Source organism: Amblyraja radiata, chromosome 14, assembly GCF_010909765.2.
Source record: "Amblyraja radiata isolate CabotCenter1 chromosome 14, sAmbRad1.1.pri, whole genome shotgun sequence".
Lineage (NCBI taxonomy): Eukaryota > Metazoa > Chordata > Chondrichthyes > Rajiformes > Rajidae > Amblyraja > Amblyraja radiata.
Window position 1 is genome coordinate 45,987,161 of NC_045969.1, and position 19,929 is coordinate 46,007,089.

Consider the following 19,929-nt stretch of genomic DNA (forward strand, 5'->3'; position numbering starts at 1 on the left):
TCTCTCTCTCTCTCCTCTCTCTCTCTCTCTCTTTTACTTTCCTGTTGTTAGCATGGCAATGATGCAATGATGCAGCAGCTGCAAGTTGTGTGGAGCCCCAGTCTCAGAGCACCATTGTATTCTAAACACCATGACACAACTTGTCACATATTTTTAGCTGACATTGCAAATCTCTTTAGGAAGTCGGTGTGAGCATTAGCATCACAGGCAGAATACGTTTAGGTGCCAAAATAGGGGGGAAATATTTACACAGCTTTAATATTAAAAGAGAAAAAATATAATTATACTTTTGTTTCAGATTAATTGAAGGAAATGGAGGACAGTAAAAGAAAAAGAGTAAGTAGGTTGTGTGTGCTTGTATAATACTACCTTTAATTACAGTAAAAACAAAGGAACAAATATTATATGCAATTTATTTTATAATTGCTTACTTTATTGAAATGCCATCACTCACAAAAGGGAATTCAGACTAAAATTATGTTAAATAGATTGAAGTCTCAAGAAAAAAAATTGAATGTATCACACAAAAATATTCTCTGTATTATGCTGTAGTATTTATAATTTTAGCTCTGAAAACCATTAAAGCCACATATTACTTCTATTGTATCAAGGAAAATTAAAGATTGCTTTTTGAGCACAACAGTCAGTTAATTCTAACTTCTTTAGAATTTTGTTTTATATTGTATTTGCTTCATTCAACAGAAAAGGTGTTGAAATTATTCTGTAAATGTTAAATTCTAAAATCCCAATTTAATCAAACACTGGTACAAGAGGTAACCTGAGTAACAGTTACGAATACTAAACAATATCTCCCTTCTGATGATTAAAGAAAAGATTAGAAAGGTAGCCATTATGGCTATATATCTTTCTATTTTTGTTAAAGCAACATATTGTATATTGATTGCCTACCTGTGATCCTGCTTTTGGAGACGACGTATCCTCAGACCTTGGACATACCGTTCATAATATTTCTTCCGAGCTTTCATTGTTTCTACCTCCTTATCATCATAAGTGTATTCAGAATCCACACAAGTGTGATGTTTCATTCCTGTGGCACTGTCACAAAATATTTTCATTAAAATATGCTGTGTTACATATCAGTTTAACATATTGCAAAATGTTGCGTAATTACAATGCTGCACTGTGATCAATTGGTAAGAGTGCAGAGAGTAACAACATTTTTTTAAAGTATTTTACAATTAACTATTATGTTATAAAAATCTGCCATTTTTCTCTCTCCTTTCGTTTTTCTCCAATCCTTTTCTCGATCTCAATTTCATTTATTCCCACTTTGTAATTCCTTTCTTTCCTCACTGGTATCTCTTCTCTGTCTATTACCTTTCTTTATCTGCTCTCCCTCTTCCTTCACTTTTTATACATAGATTTATTCTCTTTCCCCACACTTTGTTCACAACCTCCTTTCCCTTTCTTTTTTATTTCTTTCATCCACAGGTTTCCTTTATTCAGCTGTGCTTATTCTTATTCATCTCTCCCTACTTATCCTGAGATTCCTTTTAGTTGGCAAGTCTCCTCTCTGAAAGTTGTAGACTCAATTCCACTTGAACACAACAAATCTGGGCCAACACGAGTGTGGAATGAGAAGATTTTACATTCTCAGAGAGGAATGTGAGCAATGTGGATGAAATAAAACAGAGGAAGAAAGAAGATAGAAAGCAGGAATTGAGGAGACAGGAAAAGAGCAAGGATTTGAGAGGGGAAAGGAGTCACGGAAATACAAATTGGAACATTAACAGTAAAGGACGCAGAAATGGGTGTAAAGATGGGCCAAGTATCTAACTGAATGTAGAGTCAAACCAATAAGACTGAAGTGCATGGTGCTCCAAAAGCTGTGTTGAACCACAATGAACTATTAACCAACACTATTTCAATCATCAAACTCAAGCCAAGGAATAGAGGCACTCTCACTGTCAAAAGTAATCATTTAGTTGTAAAGTTAATTAGGAAATCTTGAGTTTGTTATGCATGTTTTGTGAAATGGAGACTTTTTAAATGTAATTACCCACATGTATTTTGCTGCCAAGTCCACCCCTTATAGGGCTGATTTCAGAAATAGACACAAGTTTTGCTTGCTAACCTTTTGTTTTTTTTCTTCCTAGAATAAACACTTTCACACCCAGTAAGCAGTGTATCAGGAGATAATTCCCTCATCTTGCTGATTTTACCAGTCATCTGCTCGGCCGAATGATCCGTTTCTTTGCCTACAGGTGAATCACATAAGTAAACTTAGTCAAACAAAAATTTTATTTGGGTTCCACAAATTCTTCCTGCTGGCCACATTTGGAATTGTGATGAAAGAAAATAAATAGCCGGTCCGAAGGTTCTATCGTGCCCAAGAACGGAACTCACTATCAAAACATGGAGGGGACGGGGGACACAATTTTTTGGCGGCCGCGCGCGCATGCGCACACTCACACACGCGCGTGAGGCTTCGGAGGCTCAATCCAGCGCTAAATGTAGCTCAACTGCCTGTCTCACCGGGTTAACGAACAGCTCTGTCTGGACTGACGGAACACCAGCGCTGCTTCTCCGCGCTGGCCATATTTCCCGCAAGCCCAGGCAGGTTAACCTGGCGGGGATGTCGCCCACCTCTCAAAACATGGGGGGGACGTGTCCCCTCTGGCCCCCCCGGGTTTTCCGCCCCTGATCGTGCCCATGGGATATATTAAACAAATGACATCAAGAGATTACCGCCCGAAGGTGGGACCAGTAACCCTGCTTGAAGGCTCGTCAGGACGGCGTGAATGGGAGAGAGCTGGAGACGTCGGACGCGAAGAGCAAGGACCGGTCGGAGGGTGAGCCTGGGTAATGCCTCCAGCGCCTTTTAGGTCGGCTGCCGGAGGCGCCCCCGGGACACAAAGATGGCCACACGAGGAGAGGAGAGGGACGTTGGTTCACGGGAACTGGTCCAGTATACCAAGCCCATGGGTGGACCAAGCTTTAGACTTTGAATATTGGCACCATAACATGGTGGCACCTGCATGTGTGATACATGCAAAAAGAATTTCACTGTGCAGTTGCCTTTGTGGCAAATAGGGCACCATTGATAAATAAAGCACGATTGAGAGCAGAAAGTGTGAACACTTTATTTTGCCTTATTGAACAAAGCCATATAATAATTTGGAAGGGAGAAACAGAAACATTACCCTTGACTACACCATGAAGTTGGTATGTTTAGGGAAGTTTCGTAAAAAACCTTATAGGGGTTTATTTCCTGGTGAGCTCTGAGAAAATGCCCTAGATCTTTGAACACAAAGCAGCACAGAACAAAATAATTAGTGCCTAATCCATTAAAATGAAGCCATCAGGCAGCATTTTCGTAAACCTCTTCTGCACCCTCTGCAAAGCCTCCACATCCGTCCTGTAATGGGGAAACCAGAACTGCATGCAATACTCCAAATGCAGCCTAACCAAAGTCATATAAAGCTGTAACATGACTTAGTTTAGTTTAGCTTAGTTCAGAGATACAGCGTGGAAACAGCCCCTTCTATCCAACGATTCTGCGCCGACCACGATCACCAGTACACCACTTCTATCCGACCCACTAAGAATAATTTACAGAAGAAAATTAACCTACAAACCTGCACGTTTTTGGAATGTGGGAGGAAACCTGGAACACCCAGAAAATATCCACATGGTCACAGGGAGAACGTACAAACTCTGTACAGACAACACCCATGGTCAAGATCGAACCTGGGTCTCTGGCACTGTAAGTAATCTGCTTTGTGTTGCCTGTCACTGAAACCAGCCATCAGCAGTTTCCTTCAGGGGGGTTGAAGGAGCAGGAATTAAATCCCATCTTTCCCTCTGGATCTGTTTGCTTACCTCCCTGCAAGATGGTCCAAAATGCAAATCGTGACATGACATGCATCAAAGCCAGTAGCAGCTTGTGACCCCAGCATCACCTGCAAGATGCAGCTCTTGAGCATAGTCCATGTGGGAAGTGGACTGAGCGTTAAAATAAACCAGGAATGAAGCTAAAATTATTCAGCACATTTTGCACTTCCCCAGATGCACTTCTCTACTTTGAGTCAAACACGATCTCAAACATACATAGATACATAGAAAATAGGTGCAGGAGTAGGCCATTCGGCCCTTCGAGCCTGCACCGCCATTCAATATGATCATGGCTGATCATCCAACTCAGTATCCCGTACCTGCCTTCTCTCCATACCACCTGATCCCTTTAGCCACAAGGGCCACATCTAACTCCCTCTTAAATATAGCCAATGAACTGGCCTCAACTACCCTCTGTGGCAGAGAGTTCCAGAGATTCACCACTCTCTGTGTGAAAAAGTTTCTTCTCATCTCGGTCCTAAAGGATTTCCCCCTTATCCTTAAGCTGTGACCCCTTGTCCTGGACTTCCCCAACATCGGGAACAATCTTCCTGCATCTAGCCTGTCCAACCCCATAAGAATTTTGTACGTTTCTATAAGATCCCCTCTCAATCTCCTAAATTCTAGCGAGTATAAGCCAAGTCTATCCAGTCTTTCTTCATATGAAAGTCCTGACATCCCAGGAATCAGTCTGGTGAACCTTCTCTGCACTCCCTCTATGGCTATAATGTCCTTCCTCAGGTTTGGAGACCAAAACTGTACGCAATACTCCAGGTGTGGTCTCACCAAGACCCTGTACAACTGCAGTAGAACCTCCCTGCTCCTATACTCAAATCCTTTTGCTATGAAAGCTAACATACCATTCGCTTTCTTCACTGCCTGCTGCACCTGCATGCCTACTTTCAATGACTGGTGTACCATGACACCCAGGTCTCGCTGCATCTCCCCTTTTCCTAATCGGCCACCATTTAGATATTAGTCTGCTTTCCTGTTTTTGCCACCAAAGTGGATAACCTCACATTTATCCACATTATACTGCATCTGCCAAACATTTGTCCACTCACCCAGCCTATCCAAGTCACCTTGCAGTCTCCTAGCATCCTCCTCACAGCTAACACTGCCCCCCAGCTTAGTGTCATCCGCAAACTTGGAGATGTTGCCTTCAATTCCCTCATCCAGATCATTAATATAAATTGTAAATAGCTGGGGTCCCAGCACTGAGCCTTGCGGTACCCCACTAGTCACTGCCTGCCATTGCGAAAAGGACCCGTTTACTCCTACTCTTTGCTTCCTGTTTGCCAGCCAGTTCTCTATCCACATCAATACTGAACCCCCAATACCGTGTGCTTTAAGTTTGTATACTAATCTCTTATGTGGGACCTTGTCGAAAGCCTTCTGAAAGTCCAGATACAATACATCCACTGGTTCTCCCCTATCCACTCTACTAGTTACATCCTCGAAAAATTCTATAAGATTCGTCAGACATGATTTACCTTTCGTAAATCCATGCTGACTTTGTCCAATGATTTCACCACTTTCCAAATGTGCTGCTATCCCATCTTTAATAACTGACTCTAGCAGTTTCCCCACTACCGATGTTAGACTAACTGGTCTGTAATTCCCCGTTTTCTCTCTCCTTTCCTTCTTAAAAAGTGGGGTTACGTTTGCTACCCTCCAATCCTCAGGAACTACTCCAGAATCTAAAGAGTTTTGAAAAATTATCACTAATGCATCCACTATTTCTGGAGCTACTTCCTTAAGTACTCTGGGATGCAGCCTATCTGGCCCTGGTGATTTATCGGCCTTTAATCCATTCAATTTACCCAACACCACTTCCCGACTAACCTGGATTTCACTCAGTTCCTCTATCTCCTTTGACCCGCGGTCCCCTGCTATTTCTGGCAGATTATTTATGTCTTCCTTAGTGAAGACGGAACCAAAGTAGTTATTCAATTGGTCCGCCATATCCTTGTTCCCCATGATCAACTCACCTGTTTCTGACTGCAAGGGACCTACATTTGTTTTAACTAATCTCTTTCTCTTCACATATCTATAAAAACTTTTGCAGTCAGTTTTTATGTTCCCTGCCAGTTTTCTTTCATAATCTATTTTCCCTTTCCTAATTAAGCCCTTTGGCATGCACATTTAGCTTCAATAAATGTCATTATTTAAATAGATACACAAGAGCCTGCACATGCTGGAAACCTGAGCAAAACACAAAGTGCTGGAGAAATTCAGCAGAGTAGGCAGCGTCTGTGGAAGGAATGGAGAGGGAGCATTTTGGATTGGGAACCTTCTTTAAATATATGTTATTCAATTAATATTAATAATAGAATTAGTATTTGACACAAAAAAATAATTTAATTGGCCATTTTAACAAAAGCAAGTAAAAATCAGTCATTAATAAGGAAGCAACCTCAACTTCCCAGGATAAATTTCCTTTTAATAAGATAATTTCATGGCTCACATACTCCCAAACAGCTACAAATCTGTGGCAGGGAATTTCCAATCTGGAAAAATAAATTAAGAGATATTTCTTCTATTGCATTAATTAATAACTGTAAATCAAAGATATGCTAGCCAAGAATGTTATAGTATTTGAAGCCAAATTAAGTAAATTATATCCGGTTACAGTTATGTCATGATCTCACTGAATCTCAGAATAGCAATTAAGAAATTTAATCACTTCCAAGAGTAGTTGGGCACTGCAATATGTAAAATTATCCTTAGACATTAGCACAAAAGTAGGTTAACTATGTTGTAAGCCTACCAGGCATATGGTTTGCTTTTGGTTTCTTCACGGGAGAATTGCAAACACCTGTAAAGGGAATTTTTGTCTGATGAAATAATTCCATCTTCAATTCCACTGGATTGTTTGGAAATGCAACCAATCCAAAAAAGTCGATCACTTGGTTTATTTCAACTTTTCCAAGCTGGTGTGCAGCAAAAGAGATCACAACTTCCTGTTCAAATAAAAGTAAAAGTATTTTAATTTGCATAAAATAGTTTTCTCATCATTGTGAAATCAAAGCTACAATTATATGAAAAAAATAATTCCAGTATCATTCAATTGTAATTCATGCTACATCTTACTGTGTTATCCCATATCACAAAGCACACATATCCCCTATTTTGTCCTTGTGGGCAACAGAGATCCCTTTATCTCTGTTGCCCACAAGGATGTCTTTCCTCCAAGCATTTTCAGAGCCATTCATTCTGTCTTCCTGATCCTTCAATGGTTGCCTGGTGCCTAGGTTAAAAATGGAGACTGCAAATGTGAATGGACATATAACCATATAACCATATAACAATTACAGCACGGAAACAGGCCATCTCGACCCTTCTAGTCCGTGCCGAACACATAATCTCCCCTAGTCCCATATACCTGCGCTCAGACCTTAACCCTCCATTCCTTTCCCATCCATATAACTATCCAATTTATTTTTAAATGATAAAAACGAACCTGCCTCCACCACCTTCACTGGAAGCTCATTCCACACAGCTACCACTCTCTGAGTAAAGAAGTTCCCCCTCATGTTACCCCTAAACTTCAGTCCCTTAATTCTCAAGTCATGTCCCCTTGTTTGAATCTTCCCTATTCCCACGACATGCATCATAGTGCATTTGGAAACAACCTACATACTCACATTTTAAAGTATCTCAGATTTTTGAATTAAGTTGGTGCCATTTACAACAATTTATGATTCTAGTCATCTGAATTACCATTCTCTATCATGCTGCTGATGTAGAGCCAAGGAAAAAAATTATGAGTTTCTACTAACAAGCGATGCTCTTACTACCAGATTGATGCACTAGTGTACTATTAACTGATTTACCATCATGTATTTCTTGTATTACTGGGAATGATCCATTGACATCTTCACAATGACTACCAGAGCCACCTCTAAGGAAGACATTTGCTGACAGTCTGGCACCACACGACTTCATCGGAAAATATAGGATACAAAAGAAGATTAAAAGTGGACATAACATTACTCTGTTATGTCCACTTGTCTCTGATTGCCTCAAAGGGAATTATGAGAGGAATGCTTATCCTTTATTTTTTAATTATTCAACATAATCAGCAACTCCCAGCATTTATGTAATGTGGTAAACAGTTAATTCAAAGAAAACTGCAAAGAAAAAGACAAAATTGAACCAAAATAAGTCTGACAGTAGCATTAAATTCATGTACAATAGGAAACACTAAATCTACTTGCAAAGGGAAAAAAATCTACCATAATTAAAAATACTCCCCCCTCAGTGACCCACTAAATATGGGCTTTCAACACTCTCAGCACATTTCAAGCCTAAAAAGCAAGAACTTTCACCTGGTAGCAATTACTATTATCTTCCATAATTGCTTTGGTCCAAAGATCCTGCTGACTGAAAAACCACATTTCTAAAAAATAGGAGAGCCATAGATCAAAGACTTGTTTTCCACCCCAGTTTCCCGTGGATTTTGGCACAATTATTGAGAGTGGAAAATCTGTCCATGTAGATCCCTGTGAGTTTGCAACCCAGACAATAATTTCAATGCATACTGTTATAAATCCAAATCCAATGGGAACCTGAGTAACTCAATGGGTCAGGTAGCATCTCTGGAGAACATGGATAGGTGGCAGTTTGGGTAGGAATCTTTCTTCAGACCAAAATGTCAACTATCCATGTTCTCCAAAGCTGCTAGTTGTCCTGCGGAGATACTCCAGTACTTTGTGTCCTTTTGGGAAAACCAGCATCTGCAGTTCCTTGTTTCTCCAATAGGAACTCACTTGATTCTGTTATAAACTAAATTCACATACCAACTCAGCTGGCCTGATGAATGAATTGGCATGACTACTCAATATTACCAAAAAAACTCATAACAAAACAGTCCGAATTGTTTAAGTAATCAATCCACTTAAAAAATATTTCCTATGCGAGTTAAAAGAAGGGCCGTATGAGGCAATACTTTTTTTATTCTAACAGTAATAATACATTGCTCACTTCTCCCAAATCATTGCATTTTAAAGCATTATGTAATTGAGAAAATAACAGTCCATTTGGAAAAAAATTACCATTGACTGTCCTGGTTTAAGGTCTCCTTTAGCAGGAGTGACCCGAAAATGGGCCATCTGACGAAACTGGAAGTTGAGTGGAAGTAAATGTGAGTCATTTCGAAGAATTCCCTTAACGTTCACCTTTTCACCAAGAAAGCATTCCATGAAATCAAATTTTGACACTGGACCGATGTTTAAGTTAACAGGACACCCTATTCCAGTAAGTGCTACCTCAACTCGTTGTTGACCTGCAAAATAAAAAGGAAATAAAATAACTAATGCCACGTGCTTACATTCAAATGCATTGAAATTTGGAGTTTATCTTGAACCTTAAAATATATTTCCTGCAATGATGAAATTGGCAAAGTGTAATTTGTAATTTGCAATCCAATCTCATTATTGGTAATGTTTACCATTTTTTTCTACATACCAGATTAGGATATCATCAGAAAAGATCAGCATAATGCCAATGCAAAGTGCCAAGTAAATGGGGTTAATTTGAGCTGCATGTTTGAGTGCTTTGAGCACACATTACAAAGTCCTGATTTCAACTTCAGGGCAGTATTAGTCTTGATAAACGACAGGAAGATTGAAACAAGCTTAGAGTATGAATGATTATAAATATATATATTCTGCTTGAAAAATGCTACTCTTATTTATTTGTAAGAGTTCTGAATTGTCTTCTCTTAAATACTTACACTTTTACCTCTGATCCATCTCTGTTCATTCAGTCTAACTTTATCACTTTGAACAAAATATACAGGAAAGAAGATAGGGCCAGCAATCAGCATCCATCATAGACGAGGCCCTCACTAAGGTCTCCTCAATATCCCGCAGCTCTGCTCTTACTCCCCCTCCCCCCAGTCGCAACAGGGACAGAGTCTCCCTAGTCCTCACCTTTTACCCCACCAGCTGTTGCATACAGCACATAATCCTCTGACATTTTCGCCACCTGCAACGAGATCCCACCACTAGCCATAACTTCCCATCTCCACCCATTTCCGCTTTCCACAGAGACCATTCCCTCCACAACTCCCTGGTTAGCTCATTCCTTCCCACCCAAACCACCCCCTCCCCAGGAATTTTCCTCTGCAACCGCTGGAGATGCAACACCTTTGCTAATACCTCCCCCCCCCCCCCTTGACTCCCTCCAAGGACCTCAAGTCTTTTCAGTTGAGGCAGAGGTTCACTTGCACCTCCTCCAACCTCATCTACTGTATCCACTGTTCCAGGTGTGGACTCCTATATATCGGCGAGACCAAGCACAGGCTCAGAGATCGTTTCGCTGAACATCTCCGTTTAGTCCACCTAAGCCTACCAGATCTCCCGGTTGCTAAAAACTTTATCTCCCCCTCCTATTCCCAGACTGGCCTTTCTGTTCAGGGCCTCCTCCATTGTCAAGAGTGAGGCCCAGCGCAAATTGGTGGAACACCTCATATTTCGCTTGAGCAGCTTACACCCCAGCGGTAAGCTTATTGACTTCTCTAATTTTAATGTAACCCTTGCTTTATCCATCCCCCCATCCCAGTTCTATGACCACTCTGACTTTTCTCAATTACATTTTATCTGATGGCTTTGTTGTTACCTTCTCCTAGCTAACTGATCTATTCTACATTTTCCCTGATTTGCATCCCCTTTGTCTTGTTTTCACACATACTTCCTTATCTCTGTATCTCCCTCTCCCGACTCAGTCTGAAGAAGGGTCTCAACCCAAAATGTCACCCATTACTTCTATCCAGAGATGTTCCCTGTCCCGCTGAGTTATTCCAGCATTTTGTGTCTAACTTCGGTTTAAACCAGCATCTGCAGTTCTTTCCTACACACTCCAAACAACACTGAAATCTGCAGTAGGACAGCAAATTTTCAGCAGACACCCAAGATAAATGAATAATCAAGAGTTTTGGATCAGTTCGTTACATACTTGACAGAAAGTTGTGGTTAAAGTCCGATTCCATAAGCCTATGCTAAAGGGCCTGTCCCACTTGGGCGACCTAATCCGCGAGTTCTGGTGAGTTTGCCCTCGACTCATACTCACAGCATGGTCAACACGAGGTCGTAGGAGGTCTTCGTAACTCTCCTTCATGCTCGGGAGTGGTCTCCGCGTACTCGAGGCCTCAGCTAGGTCACGCTGTTTTTTTCAATATGTTAAAAAATGCCCGCGAGTATAAAAAGGTCGCCATGGAAAAAAATCGATACTTTTTTTACTCGTAGGTTTAGTCATAGTACGTCGTAGTAGGTCGGCATGTTAGTCGTAGGTAATCGAGGGTAGTCGAAGGTAGTCGTAGATAGTTTTCATCATAGTCGAAGGGAGGTCGAAGAAGATCGAAAGAGGTTGTCTTCACTCTCCACTATTCGGTGTCCAATTTTCCCAAAGTTAGTCGTAGCTAGTCGTAGCTGGTCTTCAACATAGTCGAAGGAGGTCGAAGGAGCTCTTCTACATAGTCGAAGGAGGTCTTCAACATGTCATTCTTTCAAACTCTTCTACACTCGCCAATTAAGTCGCCCAAGTGGGACAGCCCCTTAAGACTCCTCTGCATAACAAGGAGATGTGCTATGTATTGGATAAGCCACTAAGCCCATTCTACATCTTTCCTCCCACATTCCAAACATGTACAGGTTTGTAAATTAATTGGCTTTTGTAACTTGTCCTGAGTGTGTAGGATATAAAATAGGGATTAACACAGAACCAGTGTATGGGTGATCGGTGGTCAGCCAAAGGTATTTGTATCTCTAGACTAAACTAAACTAGATACCATTTGTACATGCTAATAAGAGATCTAGCATATTACTGGTGTTTTGAGACCTTGTTCATAAAACCTGTGAAATACCATTATCTGTAAAGATATATAATTTATGGTTTATAACTGATTGAATAAATAGTAGATGTATAAAAACCTAAAAAGTTGCTTTTGTCTTAAAATGAAATTAAGAAGTCATGATAAAACTTTAAAATTGCTTCAGTCATCTTTAAAAACAGGCAACTAAGGTGGAGAAAAGATTATCGTTAATTACATTTCAAACTAAATAAATATGCAACATTTTTTTGTGTTCATCAACTGTTTTTTCAAAGATTCCCCACAATAGTCTCATGTAAATAAGTTTTTCCCAAAATCTAATTTAATACGACGAGTTAACTTTAAACTTCAACCTCTTGTTCAATCTAAACCACATATTATTACAATTACATCATGTATGCCTCTGGATTTAAAAAATAATATTTTATAATATCTGTTTTATTCTTCTTCTCCAAGGAGAATAACTTTCTATACGATTAAATTTACCTCAAGAGCAACATTCATAATTTCCAAACTGTCTCACAGTGCAGCCAAAGTTAATAGCCTTTAAATCATACTTGTGCCATAACTTAATTCACTTGCTATTGGCACTTAAATTGCACACCTAAGATACACAATATTAATCATATTGCTTGTCATGTGATATTAACAAATCAATGTGTTTGTACATTCATATAGCGGGGTGGAAGATTGCAACCTTAACATGGTCCACCCAGTTTTGACTAATGCAATCAACCCGAGGTGCACAAACAAAATATCAAATAGAACAAGTTGACCTACAACTTTAGGCTATGCATGCCATATGCAAGAAGAAGATTCATATCGCAGTATACCCTGCTGACATTGTGATTATTTAATACATTTAATCAAATCAAGAAATCTAAAGTTGTTGATTACCTTTTCTCCCATCGCTTTCATTGGATAATTTCTGCTGTGATGGAAAAATATCACAGCTGCGCACAGTCTCAAATCTCACATAAAGGGCATACTCTCTGAATTTTGGTATTTCATCCTCTTTTTTGTGAAATTTTGTAGCACTGTAGGAAAGTCAAAATTTCATTCATTAAAATTCAACCTGGGAGATGAATTTTCATCAAAACTGCCCAAGCAGTAATTTGGTGAATTAAGTTCCTTGGTCCAACCACCATTCATTTTTTAAATCAGCTGCATAAAAATTGGTCACTTCCACAATATCTTAATAACTCTCTCAAGTTTGCCAGCCAGTCAATATGAACATTTCTCTTTGTAACTGGGCTCATTATAAATATTTGAATATTTTAAAAACCATTGTGCCAAGTCAGCTACTGGTCAGAACGGCATCAGATAATAGGAAACAACTGATAACTGGTCCACCAGGAGTGATGTGACTTGTCAACCTATAGATATGTGACTCAGTCTAAAAGGGAACACATTTGAATTCACAAAGAATGGTCACATTACATTCAATTTGTTCCATTAAAGAAAGGACAATCATCAGATTTTCAAACAATATGGCCAGGAATAATGCAAGTTTGTGTAAATGAATCAAGTCAAGAGTGTTTTATTGTCATATGTCCCGAAATGGAACAATGACATTTTTGCTTGCAGCAGCATAGATATATAAACATAGTACTCTGTAAACACCATAATAAACAATAAAATAAGTTCAGTGTAAATGTATATATATTTTAAAATAATAGTTCAAAGACAAAAACAGTGCTACCAATTCTCTGTAGTTCAGAGCTTATTTGGAGGTTGCAGTGTTTAATAGCCTGATGGTTGTAGGAACGAATTTGCTTCTGAACCTGGACGTTAGTTTTTAGGCTCCTAAACCTCCTAATAACAGAAGTGAAATGAGAGTGTAACAAGGGTAGTATGGGTCTCTGATGATGCTGGCTGCCTTTATGAGGCAAGGATCTACAGACCCATTTGATGGTAGGGAGGTCAGTATTCATGATGGACTGGGCAGTGTTCAATCCTTTATGCAAAATTCTTCGTTCCTGGGCATTAAAGTTGCCGAACCTGGCTGTGATGCAACCAGTCAATATGCTCTCTACTGTACATAAGGTCAAAAGGTCATAAGGAATAGGAGTAGAATTAGGCCATTCAGCCCATCAAGTCTACTCCATCATTCAATCATGACTGATCTATCTCTCCCTCCTAACCCCATTCTCTTGCCATCTCCCCATAACCTCTGATGCCTGTGCTAATCAAGAATATATCTATCTCTGCCTTGAATATATCCATTGACTTGGCCTCCACAGCCTTCTGTGGCAAAGAATTCCACAGATTCACCACCCTCTGACTAAAGAAATGACCTCCTTCCTAAAGAACATCCTTTAGTTCTGAGGCTATAACCTATAGTCCTAGACTCTCCCACTAGTGGAAACATCCTCTGCACTTCCACTCTATCCAAGCCTTTCACTATTCTGAATGTTTCAATCAGGTCCGCCCTCATTCTTCTAAACTCCAGTGAGTACAGGCCCAGTGCCGACAAACGCTCATCATAGGTTAACCTACTCATTCCTGGGATCATTCTTGTAAACCTCTTCTGGACCCTCTCCAGAGCCAGCACACTTTTCCTCAGATATGGTGCCCAAAATTGCTCACAATATTCCAAATGTGGCCTTACCATCGCGTTATAGAGCCTCAACATTACATCCCTGCTTTTGTATACAAGCCCTCTTGAAAAAATGCTAGCATTATTTTTGCTTTCTTTATTACCGATTTGACTTGCAGATTAACTTTTTGAGAATCCTGCACCAACACTCCCAAGAGGATGCTGTTCATAAACTTCAGTTCAGCCTTCTACACGATAGTCCCCACCAGACTGGCCGAGAAGCTACTGGAATTAGGGCTCAACACCCCCCTGTGTGCCTGGGCCCTGGACTTTCTCACCGCCAGGCCCCAGGTAGTCAAGATGGGAGGGAATACATCGAAGTCCCTCACCCTGAGCACAAGATCGCCCCAGGGTTGCGTCCTCAGCCCCCTATTGTACTCCCTGTACACACATGACTGTGTGGCCAGGTTCAGCTCCAACTCAATAATCAAGTTTGCTGATGACACTGTGGTGGTGGGCCTGATCTCGGACAACGATGAGAGGGCCTACCGGGAGGAGGTGGCTGATCTAGCACTCTGGTGTCAGGACAACAGCCTCCTCTTGAACATCAAAAAAACTAAGGAGCTGATCGTGGACTTTAGGAGGGCACATCATCCGAGGGCGTACACACCATTGAGGATAAATGGGGATACTGTGGATAGGGTGAGCTGTTTTAAATATCTGGGAGTCCACATCTCTGAGGATATGACATGGACATCACACGCCGCAGCACTCGTGAGTAAGGCAAGGCAGCGCCTTTACCACCTCAGGCAATTGAGGAAATTCAGAGTGTCTCCGAGGATCCTCCAGTGCTTCTACTCAGCGGCTGTGGAAAGCATCTTGTCCGGAAATATTACCATCTGGTTAGGGAATTGCTCTGCCCATGACAAGAAGGCTCTGCAGAGAGTAGTGCGTTCGGCCGAACGCACTATGGGAACTTCACTCGCCCCACTGCAGGAACAATACATCAGGAGGTGCAACTCCAGAGCCAATAAAATCATGGGAGACCCCTTCCACCCCTGCAACGGACTGTTCCAGCTGCTACGGTCAGGCAAACGCCTCCGTTACCATGCTGTAAGAACGGAGAGGTTGAGAAGAAGCTTCTTCCCAGAGGCCATTAGGACTGTAAACTCCTATCTCTCCAGTGACTAACTTTACTGAACCTTTTTCCTTCCGCCCACAATATTTAATATGTAAAAGAATATGTGATTCTGTTTGTAGTTTGTTTGGTTGTTTGTTTGTTTGTCTTTTTGCACAAAGTCCGCGAGCATTGCTACTTTTCATTTCACTGCACATCTCGTATGTGTATGTGACGAATAAACTTGACTTGACTTGACTTGACTTAAACCTCTGATTTCTGGTTTCAAACCCCATTCGGAAAAGAGTCTACGCCTGCAGAGGTTCAAGAGAGTATTTGCTGCAATACCAAATTTTTATAATCTTCTAAGCAAGTGGAGGCATGTAATGGGCTTTCTTTGATTGCATCAATCTGCTGCTTCCAGGACAGATCTTCAGAGATAGAAACAAAATGCTGGAGTAACTCAGCGGGACAGGCAGCATCTCTGGAGAGCATGAATGGGTGACGTTTCAAGTCGAGACCCTTATTCAGGCTGAGAGACAGGGGAGAAGTCTAGAGATATAGAAGGGTGTACAAATGACAGATCAAACCAGATGATGATAAGGAAATGTAGAATGGTTTATTGTTAGCTGAGGGGAAGGTAACAATGCGGCATAAGATTAATAATATTTAAACAAGAGGACAGTCAAGAATAGTCAAGAAAGATAGACTTGGCTATCCCTCAGTACAGCGACATCAAGTACGATGTTGCTGTACTGAGGTATAGCCAAGTCTATCCCTCATTGCCATCAGCTGATGAGAAGCAGCTGTAAAGTTGTAAAGTGGGAAGCGGCTGTAAAAGGACAATGTTGCTGGGGGAGGGGGCGAAGAGTTCCTTTCACAGCGCCTGGGGAGTCTGGCCTGGGCCAGCACGGTCTGGGTTGCACAAATTGGATGGGCCTCCAGGGGTAAAGTTTCGGGGAAGGCAGGAGCGTTGAGAAGGAGGGGGTCGGTGATCATGCCAACAACTCACTCACTCACCGCTGTCGCGACTCTCCGGGCGCAGAGCCACCGCATTGTGGCCGGGGAGGGAAGTAGCTCGGGTGGCTGCGAGCGGCCGCCGGGACCGGACAGTGGAACCGGCCACCACCTCAGAGCCTTCTGCCGGCCCGCCCGCCAGCCAGCCGCAGTGTCCTTCGGCACAGGCGCAACCGGTGGAGGTGGTGGTTGGCGGATAGCTACTGGGCGGAAGGCTGGCAGCTCAGTCCCGGGCTCGCTCTCTCTCTCTCTCTCTCTCTCTTTCTCTCTCCCTCTACTAGTCCCGGGGCAGGCGACCTGGGCGCTACAGCCAGTCCCGGGGCAGGCGACTTGGGAACTGCAGCTAGACCCGGGGCTCGCAGGCGACCTGGACGCTATAGCCAGTCCCAGGGCAGGCAACCTGGACGCTACAGCCAGTCCCGGGGCTCGCAGGCGACCTGGGCGCTACAGCCAGTCCCGGGGCAGGCGACTTGGGAACTGCAGCTATACCCGGGGCTCGCAGGCGACCTGGGAACTGCAGCTAGACCCGGGACACGCAGGCCCCTGGACTAAACCAAACCCTTGATCCTGTCCCGCCATCCTTTTCTCAAAATTTAGCAACTTAAATTCGGGGTGCGGCTTCATTGCCGGGAAATACGGTAGTTGGATAACTAGGATGGGGGAGGGATGGAGAGAGAGGGAAAGCAAGGGTTACTTGAAGTTGGAAAAATCAATATTCATACCACTTGGTTGTCCAAGTGAAATTCAAGGTGCTGTTCGCCCAATTTGCATTGGGCCTCACTCTGACAGTGGAGGAGGCCCAGGACAGAAATGTCAGTATGAGAATGGGAGGGGGAATTAAAGTCTTTAGCAACCGGGAGACCACGTAGGCCTAGGTGGACAGAACGGAGGTGTTCAGCGCTTGGTCTCGCCGATATATAGGAGTCCACACCTGGAACTGTGGATACAGTAGATAAGGTATGAGGAGGTGCAAGTGAATGTCTGCCTCACCTTAAAATACTATCAGGGTCCCTGGACAAAGTCGAGGGAGGAGATATAGGGACAGGTGTTGCATTTCCTGCGGTTGCAGGGGAAAGTACCTGGGGAGAGGGTAATTTGGGTGAGAAAAGATTAATTAACCAGGGTGTTGCTGAATTAACCAGGGTCTCTGCAGAAAGCGGAAAGGGGTGGAGATGGGAAGATGTGGCTTGTGATGGGATCCCGTTGGAGGCGGCAAAAATGTCGGAGGATTATGTGCTGTATATGATGACTGATGGGTGAAAAGCGAGAACTAAGGGGACGGCTTGGGAGAGGGAGAGCAAGATCGGCACTGCAGGATTCCGAGAAGGCCCATGTCAGGACCTCATCTATGATGGAAGAAGAGAATCCCCCTTCTCTAAAGAATGAGGACATCTCGGATGTCCTAGTTTGGGACACCTTATCTTGGGCGCAGATGCGGCCTAGACGGAGGAATTGATAGTTGGTGATAGAGTCTTTGCAGGAGGCAGGGTGCGATGAAGTGTAGTTTAGATAGCTGTGGGAGTCAGTAGGTTTACAATACCTCCTGCACCCATGCAGAACACACGGAGTTCATTAACTTCACTACTAATTTCCATCCTGCACTTAAATTCACTTGGACCATCTACCTTCCGTTTCTTGATCTCATTGTCTCCATCACAGGAGATAGACTATCGACTGACATCTATTGTAAACCTACTGACTGTACCCTTTAACATTATAATTTTTGTGCACTTTTCAAAATAATATTAATCTATTGCAAAATGTTCTGTTAAAAGTACAAACAGAATTACTTTCAGTACTCTTAGAACCATTCAACTTACGGAAATTCCTTGGGGCTAAAGCACAGAGTAACAATGATTTTGCTGTATGGGTTCAGAATCCCTTCGCAAGGTTGACATGCAATCAGATCAGATGTATAAGCAGTTGGTCTGTAGTCTTCTTTCAATTTATCTGCCAAAAATGCCTCTGAACTCAGAGACAGATCTGTACCCTGTCAAATATAAGTAGTTTAAAAAGCAATTAAACACATTTCCCGATAACATTTGTTCTATTGAATATAAAGGAAGCAAACAAATATATTTGCAGATATAAGGAACATTTTGATTTAAAGATATTGGTTACAAAATTAAGTTTATGGTGCTGTTTTATTTGGTGCAATTGATATAAGCGAGTTCGGTATTCTGAAAAACGCAAGGAATCATGGGATTTGTCAAAGGTCGAAAGGAATAAATAAAAATTGAACGAAGCGCTGTAAATTCAGTGAGTATAGTTTGGGTCCGATTTTTTGACTTTTTCAGTGGGAGACGGGAGGGGGGGAGAGAGACCGGGGGAGTGGGGGGGAGAGACACTGGGGGAGATTGGGCGGGCCAGGGGGGAAGGAGAGACTGGGCAGGGGGGGAGACCAGGCGGGTGGAGGGGGAGACCTGCAAGCGCTGCCGAACTGCCACCTCACCGTCCCCGGTCTTCCCCCCCCACTCGAGTGTCCCATCCCCCCAATCGAGTGTCCTATCCCCGCCCGGGTACCGACGAGACACCGGCCCCCAGGCCCAGCACGGAGAAGCGCCAACCCCAGCTCACCTAGGCCTCTCCCACCAGGCCACCCGACAGCCCGGACCAACAACACCAGCGGCCCCAGACCCACAGACAGCACCAACTCCAGCCCAACCCCGCTCCAACTCCAGAGGAACCCACTCCCCGATGGGCCGCTACGGTATCAAGTGCCACTTCGCCCACGGCCTCAGCCGCTACCCCAAGTACAAGCCGTACCTTGCACACCACCGGCTTTTTCCCCTAGGGTACCCGCTACCACTTCATCCACAACCCCGAGGAGGAGCAAGGGCCCCGGCCTCGCCTCCGCCAGAGCACCAGCCTGGGCTCGGCCTCCTCCAGCCTGGGCTAGACTGGGCCACGCTGCGGGCTGCAACCTGGAGTTGGAGCTGGCCCAAACTCTGAGCTTGGGGCTGGGCAAGGGAGGAAGCTGCTGCTGCTGCCAGTACCACCATCAACAGTACCCGCGGCTCGAGCGGGCACCTGGCCTGCCCTTGGAGCCCGTCCGCAGACTCTCTCTCCGACTAGGATGACACCAGCTGCATAAGCTCCGAGTTGCCCAGTTTCGAGCAGGGCGGCAGCTGCCCATCTTCAGCAGGATCTCAGTGTCGGACTGAGGGGAGGGAGGTAGAGGTGGAGGGCTGCAGGACAGGCAGAGCCGAGCTGGAGCCAGCGGCTGCGGCACTGGCTGCAAGTCCAGGACCACCCCGCCAGTCCAGGGCCACCTCCGGACAGGGACGGGACACCAGGGAAGTGACGGGAACGGCCCAACAGCAACTCAACAGCACCTGCAACGACGCGGAGCCGACCCCGACTATGGACGAAACGCAAGCCTGCACACAATGCCGCATCACCGTTGCCAAGACTGTTTTATAGCTAGTGACCTAAGACCTGGGCATGCGCAGTCGGAATACCGAACTCGCTTATTGATATATGCTTCCAATTTGCTTCACAATTTGTGACTGCAAGTCATGGCCTCCAGCAAATTAAGAGGTGAAGTAGCATGTAGCATAAGTTAGT

General features: G+C 43.4%; 1 protein-coding gene across 1 annotated transcript in view; it reads right to left on the minus strand.

The window, feature by feature from the left end:
* The window catches only part of cfap47 (cilia and flagella associated protein 47), a 433,070-nt gene that overhangs the window by 391,384 nt on the left and 21,757 nt on the right, over window positions 1-19,929 (minus strand). The window contains exons 6-11 of the mRNA XM_033032292.1: window positions 18,183-18,352; window positions 12,587-12,726; window positions 8,913-9,142; window positions 6,626-6,818; window positions 2,096-2,219; window positions 910-1,056 (exon numbers count right to left, since the gene is read on the minus strand). Of these exons, the coding sequence (XP_032888183.1) occupies window positions 910-1,056; window positions 2,096-2,219; window positions 6,626-6,818; window positions 8,913-9,142; window positions 12,587-12,726; window positions 18,183-18,352 (1,004 nt within the window). The remainder of the gene's footprint in view (window positions 1-909; window positions 1,057-2,095; window positions 2,220-6,625; window positions 6,819-8,912; window positions 9,143-12,586; window positions 12,727-18,182; window positions 18,353-19,929) is intronic.